The following is a 26,591-nucleotide window of genomic DNA, read 5'->3' as shown; positions in this document are numbered from 1 at the left end:
TGGGATTCCGTTCATCTCCTTAAGAAGGGACGAAGGGATTATCCCTGTTTTCACTGGGGGGAATGGTGTAGGGTGATGGTGGGCTTCAGTATCAGATATCAGTATCTGTTTTGGCAGATAAAATAATGTGCATTAGAGTGCCAGACCCTTTGGGCTTGTATCACCGCTAGAGTGTAGCCAAGCATACTGCTGCAGTGTGGCACCAGATGCTAAAAGGATATTTAAAGACCACACATCTTAAGTATGTGGCACGATTGTTTTCCTCTCTACTTCTTGAGCCAACAAATCCATTCTGTCCTATTTGACTACCACTAATTAATTCAGATTTAGATTAAAAGAAAGTATCTTTTAGCTTTTCATAGATTTTAATGTATGATTACATTAATTTCTCATATTTCAATTAATATTCAGAATCCCAACCAGTGTGGTTTTCTATGTTTTTGCAAAGACATCTTATGCCATGTATCTTATAACATCTGTAGTACATATTTTAGAAAAATAGCACTTCCAAATTAATGGTATCTGATGGTGGGAAGGATAGTCATCGAAGACCTTGCTTTTGTTGGTTTTGGGGGTTTGGGCCTAAGCCTGACATCACTGAGCAGGCACATATATCACCTCAATGTATATGATGATAAATGAGTGTTAATTACATAAATTTAGATAGTAAACTTGTACCAAGCATGGTTTGTAACATGCCTTAAAATGTTGAGTGTAGTGAGTAGTTGAAGACTAAACCTTTAGTCATCCATTATGCTCCTTGAATTCTTTTCCCTTAAAAAAATTTTTTTTTCTTTTTTTTTTTTTTTTTTTCTTTTTTTTGCGGTACACGGGCCTCTCACTGCTGCGGAGCACAGGCTCCGGACACGCAGGCCCAGCAGCCATGGCCCACGGACCCAGCCGCGCTGCAGCACGCGGGATCCTCCCGGACCGGGGCACGAACCCGCGCCCCCTGCATCAGCAGGCGGACCCCCAACCACCGCGCCACCAGGGAAGCCCAAAAAACAAGTTTTTTTTAAATAAAGGGAATTAGCATATCTAATTGTGATGTTGAAACATCTCCCCATGAAAATTTGTGGTCCTGAATTGAGGACCAGGGTGAGAGCAAGGAGTCATCCATCTGTTTTTCCTTATTGGCTAATTTAGCCACAAGGAAGGACAGATTACCACCTTCCCTAAATTGATGCTTTCTCACTTACCTGGCAGTATATATTTATGAGCATTTGCTCTACCAGACAGAAAAAAGAATACGTTTGAAAGTAAAGATCGCTCTGTTGGTATTTGCATTAGTTCAGGGTCTTGTTTGCAAGAGGCAGAAACTGACTCTAGCATACAGAAGAAAGGGTTGATTGGAAGGATGTCAAGCAATGCACAGAGCTGACAAGAAGCCTGGAGAAACAGGCCTAGAAAATGGGCAGACATTCCTAAAATGTGGCTGGACTCTCAGGCTGTGACCTTGAAGCCTAGCCGCCATAAACACTATTTGGGGTTCTGGTCATGCTTTTTCTTCTCTCTCAAATGACATGGGCCATAGCTTGCAATCTGCTGGGTCATAAAACTACACTTACTGGTTAAGGATCAACTGGCCCCATTTTGGAGTTAGGAACACTATATTTAATCCAGTTTCCCTTAAGAACCTTGAGGTCTCCTACCTAGACCTTACTCTCTTCAACTTTTCTTACTCTTCCTACTTTTTTCTATTATATTCTTTGATATATCTGAGAAATTGCCTTTAAGAAAGTGTCTCCAAAAGTCTGCAAAAAAAAAAGAAACCTTGGAATCAAAGGGTAAAATTACTGAGGCTGTGTAGACTCTGCAACAGAATAGCTCACTGTGACACTAGTAATAAAACCCTCTGGGGACTTTGAGCTACCAGCTCCCCCAGGCAGCTGGGAGGTGCGCCTGGAATTCATCAGGATTCCAGATCTATTATAACTGTGTTCTCATCTGCTTCCAAAATGACAGCATCTGGCTTTAACAAATAAGCCTGAGGCCTGAGTTTGGTTATTAAAGGCCCAATGCCTTCCCGCTTTCGACCTTTCAGCACAGATAGACGGAGCCTTGTGAAATGAGTCACTCAAGGCCACCAGCTCTCTTGTACGCAACACTCTTGGCAGGAGCCATTGTTTTTTTCACGTATTGCTAGAAGGCTTCCTAAGTAAGCTGATGTGGTTTAGCTACTGGGCATCTGAAAGCACTTGTGCTACACATTATTACGTTGATTTAAGAAGGCCTGTCAAGTTTTATTTACAACGGGTCAAATTGGGCAGGAAGGAGAGCAGACATTTTGGTGGGCTTCCAGCATCCCTCAGAATCTAGTCCCATCTAATCTAACCTCTCAAATATTTGAAGGGTATAGGATTATAAATCCAGCACAAGCCATCCAGATAACTCATTCAGTGGTAAAATTCTCAACATAGAGGGCAGGGTACTTAGTTTTTTCAGTCTCTCATTGAACTATAAGCAGTGTATTCTTTCAAATCTCAAACTCTGGGAGTGACACTTCTAGCGCATGTACGTATTTCACCTTATCAGGCCAGAATTAGATTGATCTAATTCACCTGGACTCTTCTCCGGAGAGTCCATCTTCCTAGGATTGGGAAGCAAGGTCACCATGATTATCTTTTGGACTGTGTATTCACTGTGGCAGTTATTCCTTGTTCCTAATAAATTACCCCAAACGTAGTTTTATTAGGCTGTGGATTCAGTGTGTCAGGAGATCAGTCTGGGCATGGCATGGATGATTGTCTTTGCTCCGTTGCATCTAGGGTCTCATCAAGGAAGATCTGATTGACTAGGGGCAGGGATTCACTTGGAGGCTTCCTCACTCATGTGTCTAATTTCTGGGCTGTGATGACTTAAAGGCTGAGCTCAGCAGAGCCTGTTAACCAGAGTGCCTCCATGCAGGCCTCCATGTGGCTGGAGCTTCTCGTAGCCTGACAGCTGGCTTCCAAGAGGGAGTGTCCAGGAAGGAGCAGCTTCAGAGCTTCAAAGAGACAGAAATCACAACATGTCTTCTGAACTAGTCTCTGAAGTCATCAGTGTCACTTCTGCATTCTGTTGGTTCAACTGAGTCACTAAGGCCAACCCAGGTGCAAAGGGGAAGGCAGTAACTTTACTTCTTGATGGGGGAGTGTGAGGGTCACAGTGCAGAAGAACATGTAGGTAGGAGGGACTCCTGTGGTCATCTTTGGAAAATATTGAATACAATTCACCGCAATGAATTTTTGAGAATTTATCAATTTATCTCTAGCTGTTCCTCTTCTGTTTTCTCTCTCTTCTTCACCCAGTGTAATACTTGGTTTCTCTTCCGGACTGAAAACTGTATAAACTCTTTCATTGGTGATAGAAAGGATGGTTGCTACTTTGAAGCAGTGTACAATGGGCAAACAATATTTTGAGAGACTTTTCAGAGGAGAAAGGAGCCATTTATATAGGATTTATGAGGCCCTGGTAATGAACTAGTTACTTCTTTATCATCTGTGTCTTTATCATGTAGTAAGGAAGTGAAGGCTGGTACCCTTCTGATCATCAAGGGATGAGTGATGCTAACTTACTGGAAAAAATTATCATGAATATTTGAGTGCCCCTGTGTGTCAGAAACGTTGATAAACACTGGAAATAAGAAATATGACCCTTAAGAATTCTACCCTTAAGAAGGACCATCCCAATCTAGTTAAGGAGGCAAATATTTCTATAGTTATCCTACTAGGCTGTATGAAGGTAATGCCAGGCTGTAGCTTTCTCCTTTACAAAGAGGAGAAACAGCTAACCAAGAAGAGGGGTGGGAAGGAGGGCAGATATGGGGTCCGAGCTTTCAGGGGAGGCATCCTATAGGAAAGGGTGCCTGAGTTTAGGATGAATAAGAATTAACCAGGTATATTCACTTCTTATCACTGCTCTAACAAATTGCCACAAGCTTTAGTGGCTTAAAACAACACAAGTTTATTATTTTACAGTTCTGTTTGTCATATGTATATAAAACAAGTCTACAGGTGGTATTCTTCTGGGAACCCATTTCCTTGCCCTTTCAAGTTTCCAGAAGTTGCTTACATTCTTTGGCTCGTGACCCCTTCCCTGACTCTCATCCTCTGGCCTCTTTTCTTTAATGACCATCGTGATTATATTGGGCCCACCCAGAGAATCCAGGATAATCTCTCCATGTCGAGATCCTTAACTTAATCATATCTGCAAAGTGCCTTTTACATTTAAGGTAAATATTCACAGGTAACAGGGTTTAGGACATACATGTCTTTGTTTACCTTGCATCTCCAGTCTTAAAGGAGGGATGTGTGGGAAGAGAACAGGTGGGATAAGAAGTTAGGGGCAGGTCACGAAATACCCCATTACTTATTCCAGAGTCTTTGTATGGCCCAATGGCCTAACGGTCACAAGGGGCAGTGGCAGGAAAGGTATTCCTCAGTCTTCTCCAAGCATTGGCTATTTAGATTAACTCTCTCAGTTAGTAAAGAAATGGCTGTTACATTTTGCTGCAAAAGTCTGTTGGGTGGGCCCAGCATGAGGTCACTTTGCCAGAGCAGGCTGTGGTTGGGATCTGAGGTTTCTTTCAGACATTTTGCCCTTCATATTTCTCACTCCTTGGGCCTCTTTCTCCACTGACAGTCGTCTGCTCCCTCAGCCGCTATAGTCATTCACTTCTAGCATCTTCAGGACTTTCCTTTGATGTGGGCCCGGGAAAGCCTTTTTTTTTTTTTTTTTTTTTTTTTTTTTTGCGGTACGCGGGCCTCTCACTGTTGTGGCCTCTCCCGTTGCGGAGCACAGGCTCCGGACGCGCAGGCTCAGCGGCCATGGCTCACGGGCCGAGCCGCTCCGCGGCATGTGGGATCTTCCCGGACCGGGGCATGAACCCATGTCCCCTGCATCGGCAGGTGGACTCTCAACCGCTGCGCCACCAAGGAAGCCCCAAGCCTTTTTTTTTTTTAAAGGAAATACAGGAGATCAGGGCCCACTACAAAACTGTGCACCTCCACCAGCTCCACAGATGCAAAGTCCAAGTTCTGCAGCGCCATGTTCTTGTCTGTTTGCAGTTGAAACAGACACAGCCAGAATCCCAACCTGCACAGAAGCCTAGCCTCCTCTCCAAGTCACCTCCAGTAACAAGATGGGGGACCATGTTTGCTCAGATAAGCATTTGTCATAATTCAGGAATAAGGTATTTCAAAGAAAAGTTTCTAACTGTTTAATTACCATTTGGGGCAAGCAAGGCAAAGAATATTTGAGTTGGCTTCATGGTCTTCTACAGCAGGATGAGCAGAAGACGAGCCTTGTGAGAAGTTGCCATTGGGGTGGCGTTTCCTATTATTTTTCTTAGCCCAGGAGGTTTTTCACTGACATAACAAAAACTTGCAGAAACGTGGTTTCCCCCAGATTTGTTTACACATTCCCTGGAAGAGCTCCAGGGCTACAGGTTGACAGCAGGGACCCAGGACCTGGGGGCGGCTTGAAGTGAGGCTTTGTAGTATTAAGGGTCAGTCGAGTGTCCTGGGACACAGACTGTCACCACGGGTGACACCAGGAGCCAGTCCCAAAGATCACATTTTTGAGTTCCTGCTTTAATGAGTCTGAAATCCAAACTGGAGTTTGGGAAAATGACTATTTGAGACTATCCCTCCATTTAGATTGGAGAATTGCTTTTTCTTCCCCCTAAAGGTCTCATGGGTTACTCCAGGGAGTTCTCACAGGAAGCGGGTTGGCCCCTAATATGTAGGAACATGGATGTTAACCCAGGATGTTAGTTCTCGCTCTATAACATGCGTTCAAGAAGCTAGGGGGAAATACTTCATGCACTTGAAAATAACGGTCTTCAATTTAATTTAAAATAAGTTTGCTAATATTTAATTTGTGTTTATGTTATGTGAGTGTTTGGGGTGAGTGCAGACATGTCACAGTGTGACCTCTGGGTCTCTGCTCAAAAGCAGAACGAGTGACAACCTAAACTGCAAAACCACTGCCCGTTTTCGTTTGGTGACCTTTGGCGTCTGTTCATTTAGATCCCTGTGGAACAAATGCAGGCGTGATTCTGACAGGACCACTTGGATATATTTGGCCAAAGTGTTTAGAAATGTGGTTCTGATGGTTGTGCATTTTCATCATCATTGAATCCCTCAGTCTTCACCCGTTTATAAATGTGAAAGGTTAGGATGAACTTTTGAATTTACATGGTAGAAAGAAAAGTAGGACATTATTGCCATACTGTATGTCTTAATATTTAACTTATTCTGAAATATATTCTGTACCATTATACATGTTTGCTGTTGTAGAAAAGAAGCATAATTGGTCCTGTGAAAGGAGACCATTCTCCTGAAATTCAGCATTTACAATACCCTAAAAGCCCATGGTTGGGAAAAAGAAATGGATTTTGTATTAAAACTTCAAGTTAATCACCTTTTTAAACTCATGGTTGGTTTGAGTAATGAAAATCATCCTTAAAGAGAACTGGGGAGTTATAAGAGATACTATTCTTCTGACCCAAAGGTGAAAAAAGCCAATAACCTGTTACTGATTATTTCAACATTTAAAAAAAAAATAAATGTGACAACTTAAAACTTGTCTCTGCTTAAAGTGAGGTATATCTTACAACTGTTTTGTTACCCAGCTGTTTAATATTCCAGTGTCCCCAAAGTGGAAAAATTTGTATACAAATGAGTTTTCTATGATTTAATAAAAATATATGACACAGTTTTTGTTTAAAAAGGCAAAAAAATAATAATAAAGGAAATACAGGAGGTAATGGTACCTGGGGCAGATTATCACGCTATCTGGCGAGGATTTGTAAAGATGCTTTGCTTCTCAACCTTTTTTTTTTTTTTTTTTAAGATTTAATTTTATCTTTGGCTGCGTTGGGTCTTCGCTGCTGCGCGCGGACTTTCTCTAGTTGCGGCGAGTGGGGGCTACTCTTTGTTGCAGTGCACGGGCTTCTCATTGCGGTGGCTTCTCTTGTTGTGGAGCACGGGCTCTAGAGCACAGGCTTCAGTAGTTGTGGCTAGCAGGCTCTAGAGCGCAGGCCCAGTAGTTGTGGTGCAGGGGCTTAGTTGCTCCGCGGCATGTGGGATCTTCCCGGACGAGGGCTCGAACCCATATCCCCTGCATTGGCAGGCGGATTCTCAGTCACTGTGCCCCCAGGGAAGCCCCTCAATCTGACTTTAATTAGGCCCTCTTCTCTCTCCACAAGCCTGAGTGCAGTTTTGCACAAGAGGGAGCTTCCCCTTCCATTTCATTTGTAGCAGCCACTCTTTTTTTTTTTTTTAAACAGGGTGTTACCTCCTTGTTTTTATTAATGTAAAAATGCCATTTCTAAAACCTGTGCCCTCTGCCAACTGTAAAACAGTAGGCCTATGTGCCCTGATATCATATTCTAGGACGATAGCAACAAAAGACCTAGAGAGAAGGCAGCGAGAGCTGTGTGTCACTCTAAGGCCCCAGAGAACCTGAAGCAGAGGCTGGCACAGGGCCCTCCACGTGGAGCTTTCACTTGGGAGGTGTTTCTTTGACACTTAAGTGATGCTCTGGTTGCGGGTACATAAGGATGGTATAAAGCACTCTGCCGTGAGTTGGTATGAGAATTGGGGTCAAAACTCTTCTAGCTTTGGTAATATCATCACCAGAAACCACTGGAATGAGAGTTTCAGTTCCCGGTCAGGATATTTTTGCCATTCTGGCATTTTATTTCTGCAGAGTAAGGCTAAAGGATCTTTAACTGTAGGATTACCTTGGTTTCTTTTTCAGTGAGAAAGAACTGCCTTCTTATTCTCTGTCTCCCTCACTCCACCCTGACTTGCATAGTAAGGATATATGTTTTTTAAGCCTGTATCTTGGGACTTAAGTATACTTTAGTATTCTACGTTTGTTCTAGCTGTTTTCTAAGTCGTTTTAAATAAGTGGAAATAGAAAGAATTGTTTTTAGATGTCAGTAGGTTATAGGTTATTATTATATTGTTGCAGGTTATTTCAGTTGTTATTAAGCCCAGTCTAAGCAGTGACTAGGCCAAGGCACAGGACCACATCCACCATCTCACTAAATAAGCTTCTAGTTTCAAATAGAGCCGTTAAAATAGTTACGAAAGTGCTTGTGCTGGATATGTTAACTAGGGAAATGATAAGACAAATCATATGTACGTATCTATGTGTATATATATGTATGTACATGTATTATGAGTGACAGTAGAAAGATGTATTTATGCGTAGTAATGCCCTAAAGGGAAACCAGTGAAAGGGTTTGGAGTGGCAGTGTTGCTTCTAATTTGTATGTGTGTTTATTTCTATTACTTGTATTGTTTGGGAAGTAACACTTTGCCTAGTGTGGCTAAATGTTCCTATTGTGCAGGGTGAGATTTTCCCTTCCAGGAACATTTCATTTGACTTGCTTTCTCTTGTACTTTCTAAAGATGTTCAGTTATCTTTTGTGTAACATCTCTCCAAAAATAAAGGCACTGATCATTACCACTTCTTTTCAGAACTAATAAAGCCAGAATTCTTTGGAAGTTCTAGGGAGTTGTTGAGCCAGATATATTTGTTACCAGGAGAAAAGCACTGTTATAAGATCAGGAGAGTTTGACAGAAAATAAAAGGCATGATTTTTGTCCCACAAAACTACCATTGCCTTGAAAAAGGCAGGACTGACTTTAATAGGTATTTAGTTAAGGACCAAATGTGTGCTAAGGTTAACAACAATTCAAAACTTTTAGAATTGTGTTTATGTGCATTTTTATTCCCTATTATAATTTAAGCTAAAGTTTTAGTTGCTTTTGCCAATGAATATGCTTATTGAGCTTGATTCCCTGTATGAGTCAAGTTCAAATTTCATTTGAAATTTAAATACTTGTAAAACATAAGCATATTTTTTATTTATTTGGGTTCCATAGTCAATACAGAAGGGTTTTGTTTAGTTTCTTTTAAACTAGCAAACAGTCATCTTCAGAAAGAAAACACGAGCAGCGTTCATGAAACTGTTGCATTTTATTCCACATTATAAACATTAGCTAGCATATTTGATGAATGTATTAAAAAGGCATATGCATATATAGAAAGAGTAAGGCTACCATTTATTGTTTGCTGAGTGCCGACAGGCTAGCATATATTACTTTAGTTATAAGCTCTACCCTATGAAGTAGGAATAAGGAAAGAGAGGTTCAGAGTAAATAGGCCTACTGACATACTTTAGTAACTGGCAGGTTTGGAGTTTTTACCCAGATCCATTGATCTCCAAGGCTCCGTACTTGGAGTCAGTGTTACATGACATATTGTTACTTATCAAACACCTTCTACACAAGTTGATACACACCCTCGATCTTCTACTAAAAGGCAAACAAAACGTTACTGACTGGGTAGATTATTGGAGTGTTTGAAGTTATTAGTAAAAGCCAGGACAAACTGGGCTGTTTTTATGGGGCCCAAAGAGAGAGGATCGGTCTTGAGCACCGTTACAAAGGAAGAGACTTGATTTGGTTGGTGGAGGCGACTCTGGGAACAGAGGAAGAGATGGGCATGAAGTCCGTCCTAGGGGCAGTATATGTCAAAATAAATGTGCTAGCAACAAGAAAAAATATTTGACTGGGGCCCATGTTACAAAATAAAGCACGACAGGAGGCAAGTACGATTAAGGTTCTGATGAAGAGTGGAGATTCAGAAAATCTTCACTGTGATTTATTTATTTATTTTGACCATGCTGTGCGGCATGCAGCATCCTAGTTCCCTGACCAGGGATTGAACCTGTGCCCCCTGCATTGGGAGTGCAGAGTCTTAACCACTGGATCGCCAGGGAAGTCCCTTCACTGTGATTTAAAAAAAAAAAAAAAAAAAAAAAATCTCAAATGGACAACAGATAAAAGTAGGAGGGAAAAGAAAAATGATAAGGGAAGCAACTAATACTTATGTAGTACTTTACAGTTTATAAAGTGCTTTTATATCTACTCCATTTGATTCTGTGGAAACCTGAGAAGGGCATTTTATGTAATTCTGATAAATCTTAAAAATTATCACATATGCATAAAAAACAGAGCAGAGAGATGCTGGAGATTGGAAGATAGGCAGGTCAGGCATTAAACGACTGGGCCCTGGACCAAATTTGTGGCCATGACAATGGGTACGAAACCATAAAATTGAAGAAAAGTCAACAAGAGACAGAGTGATCCACTGAATATGGGGATGGACATAATTGGAGAGCAAGAATCTATTCAAACAGCATACATTTAATTAAGAAGAAGGAAGCACAGCCACAATGAACAAATAAGATCTGGGAATTTTTTTTCGGGTGAAGAAAATTAACTTTGATTTTTTATTAAGTTAATTTTTTTTTAGTGATGGTAAAATGTCCAAGGTCAGATTCTTAGTTCTGAACTGAAGATAATGAATGAGAGAACAGGCTTAAACAGAGGTGACTGGGAATTGTGTGTGTGTGTTTTTTCCAAGTAGAGAATAGAATTGTACTAAGGAGTTGAACTCCAAAGGGCACCAGGCTAGAATGAGCTAGAAGGATGCTCAGAAGAGCCTTTGTGCTTTATGAAGCGCACAACACAGAGGTAGTCAAGAGGAGAAGAGGATATCTGGTGGGTCTGGTATCTTGTGGTGCAAGTTCTTGCTTTAGGTGACAAGTTAGTCAAATGACCTCTATATCCCTTCCAATTCTATAGTTTTATGATTCTATGTAAAATTTTGCCTACACGTGCCTATGTAATATGTATATTCAAAGCGTTACAGCTGAGAAAGATAAAGCGCTTCTTTGACTACAGATATAAAAGCAAGGTACCTAGATAATAAAATGATAGGTACAAAAATTTATGAACACGAACAAAAAGTAACATGTGCAAGGCCATTTGGTAAGATAGTAACAAGATTAGGATAGAAATAGATCACTGTGGTTTTAGGCTACACTGTGATTTTAGTCCCCAGTTCCCTTTTATAACTGCCTGGAAATGGTTGCTTTAGTCTCTAAACCCATAGTCAAACCCATAGTCAAAGTTTGCTGCTTCCCTAACCAGGAAGTGAGCTGCATGTGCTGGGCACACTGCGGGTACCTGCCCCTAGGAAGGTCTAGTCTGTGAAAGCATCCTGGCTTGGGCAGTGTTTCAAAGGCTGGGCTTTTGAGTCATTGTTTCGGCTCTTCAGCTCCTGCTCACAGTAGGTCCATAGCCACAGTGGTGCATGTGGCTCCTTCCCAACTCTTTCATGTTATATATGAGCATGAAGTTGAGCTCTCGGACAGAGTTTCCCCCTCAGCTCTGTGTCACTGCAGAGTGGAAATGACCAATCACAGGAACACTGAGCTATAGCTATAGCTTCAGCAGTTTGGTTTTAGCCGTGGAAAGTAACGGTTCCTTCCCCAGTACTCATGCCAGCAACACATGTGGTAGCCCAGATTCGCTGGTATACTACTAAGAACAATGCTGAATTTTCCATGTTGAAGTATTTTCCAGGAATAGGTATAAAACTAGGGAAGAGTATATTCTATGTGGTAGGTAGCAAGGGCATGGTTAGTGCTTTGGTAAAAGATAATCATCTTTTGGCTCCTTGCATGTTTGTTCTTGATTGTTTGATGTTATAGCATGTCAGGTGTTCCAGGACAAATTTGTTTATTTGGGCAGATACACTGAGTCTGATTCTCCCTGAACTTGGGGAATGCATGTCCTATAGACCATGTGGGAGAAAACTGTTTCTGTATTTCTCTCATATTCTTGCTTGAAATCTAACATTTACTTGGCTTTGGGGAAAAAAAATCTAGCCTTGTAATGAGCCTCCATGTGACAGAGGTGGACACATCCCAGAGACAACCAGAGAACAGTTAGGGATTGCTGCAGTCCAGCCTGGTAAATGCCAGAGATTGCACCTTGCCTTGTTAAACATAAGAACTGAAGGAAGGTCTTTTTTCTTTTTTCCTACCTTGTAAACTGGTGAAGAGCTCTTTTCTGTATAGAGAAACCTATCCTGTCTCTGAATAGTGTGACTTCCTCTTCATGGAGAGATGGCAGATGAGTTGTTCTTTATATAGTGTGGTTGACTCCCAACAATCTTGCAAGACATTTTACTGTTAGAAATCCATTTGTTTGCTTCTTCAAGTTTTAGATTTTAAGAATTTATTGTCTTTCATTTTTCCAAAGAAGACATACAGATGGCCAAGAAGCACATGAAAAGCTGCTCAACATCACTAATTATTAGAGAAATGCAAATCAAAACTACAATGAGATATCACCTCACACCAGTTAGAATGGGCATCATCAGAAAATCTACAAACAACAAATGCTGGAGAGGGTGTGGAGAAAAGGGAACCCTCTTGCACTGTTGGGAATGTAAATTGATACAGCCACTATGGAGAACAGTATGGAGGTTCCTTAAAAAACTAAAAATAGAATTACCATATGATCCAGCAATCCCACTACTGGACATATACCCAGAGAAAACCATACTTCAAAAAGACACATACACCCCAATGTTCATTGCAGCACTATTTACAATAGCCAGGTCATGGAAGCAACCTAAATGCCCACTGACAGACGACTGGATAAAGAAGATGTGGTACATATATACAATGGAATATTACTCAGCCATAAAAAGGAACGAAATTGGGTCATTTGTTGAGACGTGGATGTATCTAGAGACTATCATACAGAGTGAAGTAAGTCAGAAAGAGAAAAACAAATATCATATATTAACGCATATATGTGGAACCTAGAAAAATGGTACAGATGAACCGGTTTGCAGGGCAGAAAATGAGTCACAGATGTAGAGAACAAACATATGGACACCAAGAGGGGAAAGCCACGGTGGGGTGGGGGTGGGGGTGGGATGAATTGGGCAATTGGGATTGAGATGTATACACTGATGTGTATAAAATTGATGGCTAGGGCTTCCCTGGTGGCGCAGTGGTAGAGAGTCCGCCTGCCAGTGCAGGGGACACGGGTTCATGCCCCAGTCCGGGAAAATCCCACATGCCGCGGAGCGGCTGGGCCCGTGAGCCATGGCCGCTGAGCCTGCGTGTCCGGAGCCTGTGCTCTGCAATGGGAGAGGCCACAACAGTGAGAGGCCCGCGTACCGCAAAAAAAAAAAAAAAAATTGATGACTAATAAGAACCTGCTATATAAAAAAATAAAATTAAAAAAAAAAAGAATTTATTGTCTTTGTAGAAATAAAGAGGCTGTTTCTCTAGTCCAGTAGTTGTCACACTTTTGGCTTCAGGACTCCTTTTTACATCCTTACAAATTACTGAAGACCCCCAAAAGTTTTTGTTAATGTAAGTTATGCATTGGTATTTACTATATTCGAAATTAAAATAAAATTTTGATAAACTTTTAATTTCATTTAAAATAACGTAATAAACTCATTATGTGTTAACTTTTTCTATTAAAAAAAACACCTGCTCTCTAAAACTTAAAAGAAACCAGTAATCAGTGAGAACAGTGGTTGTCTTAGTCATCTCAGGCTTCCATAACAAAATACCGTGCACTGGATGGCTTAAACAACAAATTTATTTTCTGACAGTTATAGAGGAAAGTCCCCATGCCAGCATGGCAGTCTTCCTGGCTTTCAGATGGTCACCTTCTGTCTTTGTGCTTAGATGGCCTTTTCTAGGTGTGTCTGTGTAAAGAGAGATCTCTCTTCCTCTTCTTATAAGGCCACCTATCCCATCGGATTAGGGCCCCACCCTTATGACCTCATTTAACCTTACTTACCTCCTAAAAGCCCTATTTCCAAATAGAGTTGAATTGAGGGTTAGGGCTTTAACATGAATTTTGTGGAGACACAATTCAGTCTATAATAGTGGCATTATTTTATATTTTTATACATCTTTTAGAGTCTAGCTTAATAGAAGGTAGCTACATGCTCATGTCTGCTTCTGCATTTAGTCACTTGTGTTGTTTTGGTTGAAGTAGTCAAAGGAAATCCAGCCCCATGAAAATGTGCAGATGGAGAAGGAATTATTTTGAACAGCATTTTCAGATAATAGTGGATATTCATTTTTGATACTATACTATACAAACATTGGATAAGTAGTAGTTTCTTAAAAGTGAGTTGCAAAGTAGAATCTGAAACCATATTAATGAACTTCTTACACTCTCTTACATTAAAATTTATTTGCTTATCTTCTACTTTGTTGAATGTATGCATAATTTTGTAACAATATGCAATGGTCACTTGGAAAATGGCAATTTTCTGAATTATCCAGATCATCTAAATATTGACACATCTTATAATGCAATAGTTTTAAAAATCACATTCGTTATTATTGCCACCAATCCTATCAGAAAAGTCTTTAAATATTAGGAAGCTGTGTTAAGCTCATGGTGGATACAAGTTTTCAAATTCTCATTTTTTCTTGAAAGCTTAATTTTTATCATTGGAAACAAATATTGTCAGTTGTTTCCTTTAAAGTAGAAGGTTCATTTAATTGAGTTTTGAAGAAAATAACAGCCAGGAATGACTAAATAGTTAGTCATTCTTTCAAACAAAAACGAAAAAGTGGCTAGTTAATCTTGCAACTAGAATAATTACAGAAGTGCTTTCCCTCAAGACAACCATGTGTTTATATGCAGCAAAAGTTCTTTATGCAGAGATCTCATTTCCTCATATAGAATATTAAAAAGGTGTGTTTTCAGGGGTTGTGATTTAATGTAATTAATGCTTTTTATTGCATTATCAAGGGTATTCTTAAGTGAAACTGGCTTTTTAAAAAAAACAACTGAGGGACTTCCCTGGTGTTCCAGTGTTTAAGACTCTGTGCTTCCAATGGAGGGGATGCTGGTTTGATCCCTGGTCGGGGAACTAAGATCCCACATGATGAGCGGTGTGGCTAAAATATTAAAAAATTTTTTTTTTTTAATTTTAAAAAATAAACAACTGAGAATGCATGGCTGTGATGAATACAGTGATTACTGATATAATTTGGTGCTACTGCCTTGATTTGTTTTAAGGCACCAGTAGTTTTATTCACCTCCCATTGCTTTGGCACCACCAGTGCAAATGTTAACTCTGTGAAAAAGGCAAGTAACATCTTAGTATTATTATAAAAATAGTTTTGATCTCACAGACCCTGTCATGGGGTGGCAGGGGCCCTCAGGGTTCAAACAGCCCACTTTAAGAACTGCTGCCCCAGTCTGTTGTCTGCTGTCACCTTGGGCCGGGTGGAGGTGGTTACAGGAAGCTAAGAGCAGGTTCCTCCTGATGAAGACCCAGAATTGGGGAAGAGCACAGAAGAAAGTAAAAGAGATGTGAAATGCGAGTTAGGAGGGAGCAGTGGACAAACTTCAGGCATTTGCCTATTTGTGGGCTGAGGTCTTTGATCTAGCAAACAAAGAGTCCTTGTCTTCAAGGGCTCTGAATTCTTAGCACATCTTTGTTTGATTTAATTTGATTTGTCGTGATTCATGCAAGAGGAGAGAGCATGGGTTGACGTTTGCCTCCTGAGCAGGTCCCAAGGTCTGTGGTGGGAATGCCACAGGACTTACACAGCTCCTACCATGTGCTGTTGCTGTGGTTTAGTGAACACGTGATGACCCCTAGAAATGTGTCGTTGTGTCCCCTCCCTTGCCTTGCTTGACCAAATTGAGTATGTGTTCAAAGGGCAAAGCGGAGAGGAAAAAATGAATGTAATAAAGCAGTGTTAAATAGACCTTTTTCTACTGTTGAGGGATCTGACTGGCAAGTTGTCCCAGAGATGACTGAAGGCCTTCATCATTTACCAATTTAAAAAACAGCCTTTTTTGAAGAACTAGAAGGTACTTTGGCCTTCCTGTAGGAATAGAAGCCTTGTAAGAATCTGTATCCTTACTGATGACCAAGAGATGTGAGTCTTGCAGTGAAGCCAGAGAGATTCGAGTCCACCATTAGGAGTATTTCCGAAAGAGGTCACTGATGACGAATTGTATTGTGGAGCCTTCCTTACTCTCTAGAATTTAATGAAGGCCATCTTTTTTTAAGGGGAGTGATAAAAATGCATCTCTCATTTCATTTAAGGTGTGGTGTGTCAACAAGTTATCCTCTGGGGATTTTACTAGCCCTTTGCTTCTATGTCAGGATTCTTTATTCAGTACAGCAAAATACATGCATGGGAAGTAAAACAGTCATCTGGTTGCTTTGTGTACCTGATGCCAAACATCTGGATATTTGGAAACATCTGGAAAAGTAACTGAAGTTTTCATGAGGGTGTTTAGCATTATGTGGACAAAGCCTCTGGTTCGTAATCAGATGTCTGCCAGCCCAAGATGGTTACAAATGCTTTATTAATTTATGAGGGAGGAGGCAGGATCCATTGCAGAAACATTGTTGTTTAGCTTTCGCTAGTTTTTATTTCAGTGGAGTGAGATCAGGTTGTTTTGTTTCCGAATGCTTCCATCTGATGACCGTTTCCGCTTTTAAATCCCAAGGAGACGGGAGAGCCAGCAACAGGTTGGCGTGGTCAGCCTCTGACACGGCAGCCACCCAGTGTCTGTGTTTGAAATGTCTGGTCACCTCAGGGGAAACGATAATAGACCCCGACAACCACAGAACACCCCAGAAAAGTTGAGCCACCATGGCGTCAGTAATCCATAGACTGCTGGTGCTCTTGATAGAAGGTAAAAGATGCTTTCCCCTAGGACTAACGGTGCAATAACTGCTTACTTCATGTGGCCCCAAAAAGAAAACGGAACTTTTGTTCCCTGGCAGGCCCTGAGAGGGGTAGTCTAATCAGTCATAATAGACGGTGCCTTTAAAACGGGGCCTTCCCGAAGGGAGCCCTGCGGATCGCAGGTGCCTATTGTGAGAAGAGAAAAAGAAAGTACTGAGGCAGGCGCCAACAGGGCAAGAAGGAAACACTTAAGCGAGGGGCCTTTAATTTTTATATAAGTAACCCTGAAGCATATTTTATAGCCACCTTGTAAGTCAGGCCTCAGTCTGGCTGCAGACTTTGTGTGGTACCCTGGGAGCTGTTGCTGGGGGAAGCCAAAGACAGTCACTAACCTTGAAGGGGAAGGAGAGATGGCTGAAGGACGGCAGTCTGTTGTTCATTTCAACATCTGGCTAGCAAGATAATGCTCTTTATTACAAGGCTTTTGTAAAACCATCTTTTCTCCGCTGTTAGCCTTTAGGGAAATCATCCCCTAAACTCTGCCCACCGTTAGAGACGCTTTAAGCCACTGCCTCTTTTGCATTCCAGAGCCTCCGGTTTATCCAAATGGTTTGGGACGCTGGTCAGAAATATCTTTCACAGATGTTGGAGAACAGGGTTGAGTTGTTTTTTCGCAGGAGCTGTGCTTTTGCTTCAGCTCTCCTTGAAGTGAAAATGTATCTTGCTTGCCTTGGGTGTGGCCCGTTTTATCTGGGCAGGGCAGGATTTATCCACTTCACAAGCAGAGAGAGCCAAGATGCCGTGAGATAGGGCTTTGCCCTTCAAGCTTGGTACTCAGGGCCTGCAGAGCCGAGTGCATCTCTCTAAATCTGCTTTGTGTAGAGCTTCCAGGCCAGTCTGCTTGGGAATATCATGTTATATTGCCATGACTAGATTAGAATTTTAGAGCTCAAGATACCGAGAGAGAGAATTTTTTTTAAACTTTTATTAGCAATGAAAACGTTCAATGAATCTTTTTTGTCCCCCAGAAGAAATCTTACCAGACAACTCAGTATAATAATGCAAGTTGGATGAATGAGGATAGAAGTCTCAAGAACTTTATTTGTGCTTTTCCTGCCCCTGCCAGGACCCCCATCCCTGGTGCGCCCCCATCCTTGGAACCCCCAACACTTTCCTCTATAACCCTTACAGCTTCCTAGAAAAGGATTTCACAACGAACAGTGTAATCTAAGGTTCTCAAATCAATGGATGTGAAAACCAGGGAAGTTCACGGAATTGCCCAAGCGCACAGTGCGGTAATGGTGGTACTGTGACTTGTAACCTAGGTTTTATGCCCCTGTTTAATACTCCACATAGACTCATTTCTGCCCTCATATCCCATCACCCCCCACCAGTGTTAGAGCTTAAAGGTGCAAAGAGGGCTGGATGTGTTAGGCAGGACCCCACAGGGATGGGTAGATGGGTGCCTGTGTTTGCAGACAAGTGGTCCAGGATTGATCCCTGCCTGAGTGTTTTCACTTGACATACTGTTAATTAGGGTCAGTGAATTTATTCACATGAGACTGATTTATAAATGATTTATACATGAAGGTGCCTCTTAAGTTTACAGTAGAATATATGCTTTTCCAAAGCATATACTTCTTTCTGCCTTGTTGACTTTATTTCTGGTGGCCCTGGCTGTGGAAGTCTAATTCCTAATGCAGTAGGCTTCTCTCCAGTCTCTGCTCAGCCTTCTATGGCCGTGTCTCTTAAATTCACTCCCTACTCTCCCTACTCCAGTGATATAGGAGTTTGTTACTGATATAGGAAACCGATGTCAAAGCTAGTGGGGGAATGAGAAATACCAGTGAAGAGAAAAGTCAAGAAATGACAGGTTTCAATTGCAATAGTACAGTTGTTTTACTTGAAAGTTTTCAGATCATATATTGTCTGGTCTTTGTTGGCAGATGGAAGTTATATGCAGCAGTTTATAATGTACACTAATATATACGTGCAAACATGCTCCTGGCCCTCCTGTACGTTTGATGGAGGCCTTGAGAACACCCCCCGAAGGCCATTGTGTAGATTCGGAAAATCATTCGGGATCAGTGTCTTGTTCCTTTCATCCTCATCAGATTTTCTAAATGAGGCCGTTTCAAAGGAGAGAAGAGGCATGTTCAGCCATGATGATCTTATTTGAAACAAGTGTGCAGGGGTGGTCCAGATGTGAGCTGTATGAGCTAGGATAACTTTCCTTTGATGTGGGACACGACTTTTACCAACCTTCCCCAAACACATCTTCCCATTTCCTGTGGGATTGTAGTATACTCTGGTTTAATGATTGCTAAAGTAACATAGAAACAAATACGAATCTTGTTCATATGCTTCCTTTTATTTTTCCCCCAGCAGAAATGAAGGGGGCCCTGGGAATCCATGCTGTTCCTGTAGAACAGTGTCAGAAAGTACCACCCTGAATTCATTAGTTGAGATTGAGCAGTCTAAACCTTTACAGAGAAGGACTTGGTGGAGCTGATAGGAGGGGCCCTTCTGGTTCTTATAGTGAATGAGGAGAGTGGTCAATCTTTCACAGTTTCCCCAAGCTGGCATCTATGTTGGCAACGTGTTGTTTCATATATTTGGATCCTTTTCACCAAGTTCCTAGGAGCTGTAAATTGGAAGACATTGAAGTCTATTATTTTTAAAGATTAAAGGTATTTAATACTCTGTTTCATAGCACATGTTCTCAGCATGCATTTGTCTGTTGATGGAATGAGGGATTTCTAAAGAAAGGCATATATTCAAGGCTCCTCTTAATGTCTATTTCAGTCCTATCTACCAGGCTAGTACTATGACTTTTGGGATCTTAACTCAGCTTAAAATTAATCTAATATCGCTTGTTCTGGAGTTGATGCCATCTCTTTCTATTAACAATCTGAGTAGTTTTGTTGTTGCCCACATGTGCTTTCCTTGGCTATATAAAATCCACTTTCCTTAATGTCCTGGACACGATCCCTGATTATTTGGGAGTTAACCTTATTATTCACTGTACCAGTGCAGGGACAGTGGACGAATCCCTGCTGCATTCCTATGACACCCAGTTATAGTAACTATATTTCTTTTTTGTGTAGTTAAATTGGAAGTTGAATGAGTCGTGGAGTTAATGATGTAGCTATCCAGTTTACAGTTGGTAGTCAGAAAGGCTGAGGGTTAAATCAGCTAGTCTAATATTGTATAAGCCATTGGTTTCTAAATGCTGGTCCAACAAATCTGAGTCTTATTTAAAAGCACAAATTCCTAGTTCTAACCATGGAGATTCTCATTCAGTGTGTCCTGATTTAGACCCTAAGAATCGTCCATTTTTAGAAGTTCCATGGGAGATTCAGGTGCACGGACATCAAGTGCATGCCTGATGGAATGATTGGGGTTTTTTAAAATTTTTATTTATTAATTTTTATTTTTGGCTGCGTTGGATCTTCATTGCTGTGTGCGGGCTTTTCTCTAGTTGCAGCGAGCAGGGGCCACCCTTCGTTGCGGTGCGAGGGCTTCTCATTGCGGTGGCTTCTCTTGTTGAGGAGCACGGGCTCTAGGTGCGCGGGCATCAGTAGTTGTTGTTCGTGGACTCTAGAGCGCAGGCTCAGTAGTTGTGGCGCTCGAGGCTTAGTTGCTCCAAGGCATGTGGGATCTTCCTGGACCAGGGCTCGAACCTGTGTCCCCTGCATTGGCAGGTGGATTCTTAACCACTGTGCCACCCGGTAAGTCCCTGATTGCGGTTTTTAGTATATGTGCTGCCGAAGCGATCACTGATTGCGATTTTTAATAATAACGTTTTCCATCTCTGTTGATGTCTCAGATAATTCTGGAGTGCTTTTACTATCATCTTGAATATGTTTATCTGAACATTCTGGGCTGTGTGAAGGAAGGAACATCAGGCTGGCAGTGGGGGACCTGGTTCTAACCTCTGTGTGGACGTTTCATCAAGTTGGAGATATTTGATCTGTCTGGGTGTCAGTCTCATTCATAAATTGAGGGCCCCAGACTCCCCAGGGTACTTCGCAGGTTTCTGACATTCTTTGATTTGCAAGGCTTTGCCCTGCTAGGAATTGTCTTCATCGTCACTGCTCACTGATGGCCACTGCCTCTCCTGGTTCAGTGAGTGCCTAGCTGCTCAACAGAACATTAATCCCAGCCTGCTTCTCAGGAGAGCTGGTAGCTGTCCCCACACCCAGAGCCACCTCTCTTCCTTTCTCCTGTCGCTACCCACCTCCCAAAACAGATCGAAGTAAATTATTCTGCTGGGACACAAGTTCTTATGTTGAGGTTTCTCTTAAAGAAAATTTAGGTTGTAATTCTAACCTTTTCTATACCAAGCCTTGCCAGTTTTCACCCATTGGGCTTTTTTTTTTTTGCAGGCTAGAGACACGTATGCCTTTGGGCACAAGATGTGACTGATGTCACGGTCTAGGGAGCTGGTCCTGCACTTCCGTGCACCATTCAACAAACCTTTTTTTCCAGGAACTTGTGCAGAGGGGCAGGTGGGCCCCGGGGCTGAACATGGCATCCTTTAAATCTCTGGTTCTCAGCTTTTGCAGAGCATCAGAACGGTCTGTAGTGCTTTGCAAATGTACCTGCCTGTGTCACCCCAGCTCCACCTGGGCCTCCTGCATTGGGCTCTCTGGGGTGGGATTGGACACACGTGTCTTTTAAAGGCTTTCCTTTAAACTCTGCCGTCTGGAGCCTCCTTCCCTTCCTCCAGACCCGACCCATGCACTGTTCCTATCTTCTATAATTATTTTTTGTTTAGGTGGGTATAGGTAAATGGGAACTTGTCATCAGAATATAGTAAACTGTGGTCTGAATCTGTTGAGAAAATTAAGTTGCTTTGAGACTAGAAGTCCTTCAAAGGTGGGAGCTGCATCTTAGCATTCCCAGCACACGGTTAAGGCACAGGAACCACTACTAAAGACTGACTCGTAGTCCCTGTCTACGGAGGTCTGAGGCTTCTTGTTTCGCTCTAAAACATCATGGGGAGTAGTAGTAAGTCATTCACCCTTTCGTTAAGAGTATTTTTTTCTTTTTAAAAAAAATTTTTTTTGAAGTATAGTTGATTTACAATGTTGTGTTAGTTTCTGCTGTACAGTAAAGTGACTCAGTTATTTTTATATATATATATACACACACAGACATTCTTTTTCATATTCTTTTCTATTATGGTTTATCACTGGATATTGAATATAGCAGATGCAAACTATTATAGGATGGGTAAACAACAAGGTCCTACTGTGTAGCGCAGGGAACTATATTCAATGTCCGGTGATAAACCATAATGGAATGGAGTATTTTAACATAATTGCTTGTTTATCCTCTATTCAGTGCAATTCAACAAATAGTGAGAATTTACAACATGCTAATAAGCATTGTTTTAGATGCTGAGGATAGAGTAAGGAACAAAACATAAAATTCCTACCTTCATTGGACATTCTCTTCACCAAAATGTATGTGTCTGTATGTGTATACACACACACACACACACACACGGAATTTAACATGACAGAATTAAATGGCTGCATTATAGCATTATGAAATATCATTTTAGGAGAAATCTTTAGGATTTAGGATTGGCCTGAGTATTCCTAAGACCACAAAGGGAATCAGAAAATTTCGTTAAGCATGTGAAACCTGGATTAAATTCACAAAAAATGTTAAGACCAGAGACTGTGTCTTACTAACATAACAAGGAGCCCACGGGTGTCCGGGCAAGTAGTTTCTGAAGGTAGAATGAATCAATCAGTGGGTTTAGGTCTTTGCTCCAAAAAAGGTAGACAAGGACACTGAGAGAATTAAAGTTCATCCTTTGATTTTTTGGGGCATAAGTCTCCAGAGAGTCGTTGTTTGGTACAAATCTTTCTTTGACTCTGTGTTCTTAACTCCATGTATTTAATTCCACGTATAAGCAGAATACCTTGCGGCTCTGGAGTTCACAGTATTTTATCTGCTTATTTCACCTGTTCAGCAAAAGCATTAATTCAAGCTGAATGTGTGTATTTCAGGCCTCTGGAGTGCTGCTTTACAGATTACTGCAAATTTCTGTACCCACCTTGAATGGGTTAGATAGCCTCCCAGAGTTTTTGTGTTGTAGTTTATGCTTAAAATTATTTGATTTGGTTAGACATGATATGAACATTTTGAATCTGCTTCTCAAATAATTTAAATACAAAGTTATTAAAATCTTTTAGCATGTCTGTTTCAAAAGTACTTTTGTAAAAAGGAAAAGGATGGTCTTTTTTTTTTTTTTTTTTCTTTGTAACCATAAACAACATTCTGGGATTCTGAATGCCAGCTAAAAGGATTGGTGGGACAAACAAAGATGACCAGTGAAAAAAGAGCACATTCGGTATGGATTTCAAAATAGCAAGAGAACATGCAAGAGAAACCAAGGGTGAGCTTTGGTCCTGACTCACTTTGCTATTTGTGTGTTAACTATAGGAAGAGAAGTAAATAGCCTGCGAGAGAGGAAAAAAAAAAAAAAGATGTTCTGGAAATAATTATTAATGCTAAAATTTCTGCATCTAATTTTGGAGTGCTTATGTTTGGAATTTCACATGCATGATGATAATGTGTGTTTCAGGTTTGTGGAGAAAAACAGCGCTTTGAGAAGTTGATGGAACATTTCAGAAATGAGGACAATAACATAGATTTTATGGTGAGTTATTTCAGTACGACTTTCAATAAAGCAAACTCAGTTTTTAGCAGTTATTTCCTAACTCCATTTATATTTATATATTATACATACATATGTATTATATGTTATAAAGGATAGGAAACTGAGTTTAATATGCTAAAGATCCATTTTAGACTTGCTCTTTTAATCTGTATTTTACCTTTATGGCATTTATCTGTGGTTTTATTCTTTATGTATACACTATAGTAAAGGCCAGAAGTACTGATTACAGTACTCTTGTTGACCCTTGAACAATGCGGGGGGTTAGGGGCACCAACCTTCCCTACAGTGGAAAACCCGCCTGTTAACTTACAGTTGGCTGTCTGCTTACACGGTTCCGTGTCCGCACACTCAACCAACTGTGAATCGTGTAGTACCTACTATTTGCTATTGAAAAAAATTTGCGTGTGAGTGGACCCACACAGTTCAAACCCATGTTGTTCAAGGGTCAACTGTATTTATAGCAAAGGGTGAAGCCATGCATTTGGGAAAAGGAAGTTAACAACTGGCACAAATGCCTGCAAGAGCCAGCTTTAGCTGTCAATAGTGCTCGTAAGAATCCTTAAATTAGAAACCAAGAATGTTAACCATTCTGCCTTTTGCACACCCCAGCCAGTGGTTTTCTCCAGACTGTATTCTCAAAGACTGAAGTGCTTTGGTTTGTAGAACTGACGGTATATATCCCCCAACATAGCAGTGATTGTTTTTTTCCTCCCTTGATTTCCTGCTCTAGTAATTCTGTGAGGGTGTGGTCATACTGCAGGTCTCCTTAGCAGGGTAAATCACATGCAAACATGTGTGATTCAGCGGCAGGACTGTCATCTTCAGGTACAAAAAGCAAAAGGAGTTTGAGCACTTCTGAATCTATGTACCTAGATCTTAATCCTGGACTGAAGGTGGAATCCACTGTAGAGAATTTCCAGAGCCAGATTACCCTTGAGTACACCCAGGTCTGCTTTCTTTGACCTAATTCAGTTGACCTTGGAAACTTCTGGACCCAGGAGATTCTCTACTTGGGCTTAATTTCCCAGATCCCTTCTAGCCTGGAGCAGATATTCTGTTCAGTTCTTCTGTCGTCAAGTCTTCTAAAACCTGTGCTTGGGATGCCAGGCAGTTTTCATTTGAATTGCTTCAGTGATGATAAAACATGGAACATAGCTTTGCAGATTTCTAACACTTTTATATGAAAAATGTTTTCTGGGTCCTCAGATTTTATATACTTTGTAGTCCTCAGCCCCTTACCAAATCAGTATCGGTTGAAATCTTTTACAGAGCTTTTCTGTTCCATAAAGCATATGTATAGGTACTTTTTCAAAAGGTAAAAAATAAATTTGAAACAAGGAATACTTTTACATTGACTTTTTCGTTCTTGTTATTGGGATTTTTTTGGAGAGTTTAAGGCTAACTTTTGCACTGGTGACAAATATGTAAAGAAGTCATGCCCTGGCTCACCTGACCAGGATCTTTCCTCTGCCTTCATAGGGGGAACTTATTTGTTCCTTTAGAGCTGACATTGCAAACTGGAGCCTCCCAGGCTGAAGCCAACATACATACAGGCTTGTGAGTTTAGTCTGACAGTGATGTCCTTCCATTAAAAAATTTGAAAATTGTGCCTTAAATTACAGATTTCTGATTTTCCTGAGAACTAAAAAGTTCTGGTAACGCTAGGTCCCTGTTCGTAGAGTATCAGCTGCTGGAGCCAAGTGGTCCCTATTCCTCAAGTCTGAAGATAGCCTTTCCAGTCTGTCACAGTCCACACCATTCCCTGTTGTATTACACATGGCCCACTTCACTCATTTATCATACCTACCAGATCTCTCTGCCATTTGAGTTTCCACTGAAATTATAATGATGTTAAGCCCTTTACAACACTTGCACTGTTGACAAATGAGAGCATATTTCCTGTCGGTTCATTTATTCCTATGAACATGCATTGGAGAATCTTATTTAGAGGCTGTTAGTGTATGGATATACTATATGTGTGCTCGAGTATATATATGTGCTTGAGTCATGTGCCGTCTAGCAAATAGTTGCCTCTTCGGCATAGTATAACACTCAATAGATCACTTAGACCTGCTTTAGAAGAGAAATGGAAAGATGCCAAAATCTAGCCATATTTGTTTTTTCCAGAAAATGAGGCTTTTCATAAACTGTCTTGGGAATGCAATTAAGTTGCACAGCTTCCCTAACAACATATTCCATGTAAAACATAACATAAATGCTTCACATGTAGCACAAGACCCTTCTATGTATTTATGTTTTTTTAGTGGGCAAAAGAAAACAAAAAAGTGACAAAATCTTTTTTAGTTTATTGAGCCATAGCAACTGACGTAATTTTTTAGTAAATGGTGATAGATTTCTCATGTAACCTAGAGAGTTTACACATCTTCCACAGATACCCAATGGATAACATACACTCAAAGAACAATCTAACTCGAGAAAAACAACTTAAACAAGATAAAAAAAAAGTGGGGTTTGGGGGAGAGAGGAAGAGGGAGGCAGTTTTCAGAGTAAGTGTGAATGTGGGTCCCACAGTCATACCTCCTTGCAAGTCTCTGGGTAACCATAGAGGGAAAGCATTAGTGAGATATTTTCACTGTAAATAAACTGACTGTCCCTATTGAAAACAAAATAGATATGTTAAACTCTGTTCTGTTATTTACTAAGCTGGGGACTGGTTTTCTCTGTGGCAGATCAGAGCCACTGATGCAGTTGTGGGGAGAATGTAGCAAATCCAGGGTTTTTATGGAACAGAAACTGGTTGATTGTTTAAAATGGACAGATGGGTCAGAAGCTCTGTTACTGTCCTGTTGGTATGGCGGGGCCCACAGTAAAATTTTAGAAGTGATTACCTTGTGGTGTGATTACAGGTGATTTAAATGTTCTTCGTTGTAATAATCATCACATTTCTACGATGTACTGGTAATAACTGCGTGTGTTCTATATGCCTATAAGACTTTTTAAAAACAGCTTTACCGAGATACAATTAACATACCATCCAACTTACACATCTGAAGTGCTCAGTTCAGTGTATTTTTAGCGTATTTGTAGGGCTGTGCAATCATCACTGCAATCTAATTTAGAACATTTTGTTGCCGCCTCCTCCCCCCACCCCCAAAGAATTCCTGTACCCATTAGCGGTCATTTTTCCCACCCCCAGTCCTAGGCAACTGCTAACCTACTGTTTGTCTCTATAGATATTCCCATTCTGGATATTTCACATGAATGCTATCACATTTGTGTAATCCATCAGTTCATGGACATTGGGGGTTTTTCCCCTTACTTTTTGGTTATTATGAATAATGCTACTATGAACATTTGTGTACAAATTTTTATGCA

General features: G+C 40.9%; 1 protein-coding gene across 2 annotated transcripts in view; it reads left to right on the top strand.

Annotated features, from left to right (window-relative positions):
* FMNL2 (formin like 2) overlaps positions 1 to 26,591 on the top strand; it is a 304,250-nt gene that overhangs the window by 244,397 nt on the left and 33,262 nt on the right. For both annotated transcript variants that reach the window (XM_082659009.1, XM_082659008.1), the window contains exon 10: positions 23,160 to 23,234. In XM_082659009.1, the coding sequence (XP_082515135.1) occupies positions 23,160 to 23,234 (75 nt within the window). The remainder of the gene's footprint in view (positions 1 to 23,159; positions 23,235 to 26,591) is intronic.

The sequence above is a fragment of the Grampus griseus genome (genome assembly GCF_964374135.1).
Source record: "Grampus griseus genome assembly, chromosome: 7".
Lineage (NCBI taxonomy): Eukaryota > Metazoa > Chordata > Mammalia > Artiodactyla > Delphinidae > Grampus > Grampus griseus.
This window is presented reverse-complemented; position numbering and strand designations above follow the sequence as displayed.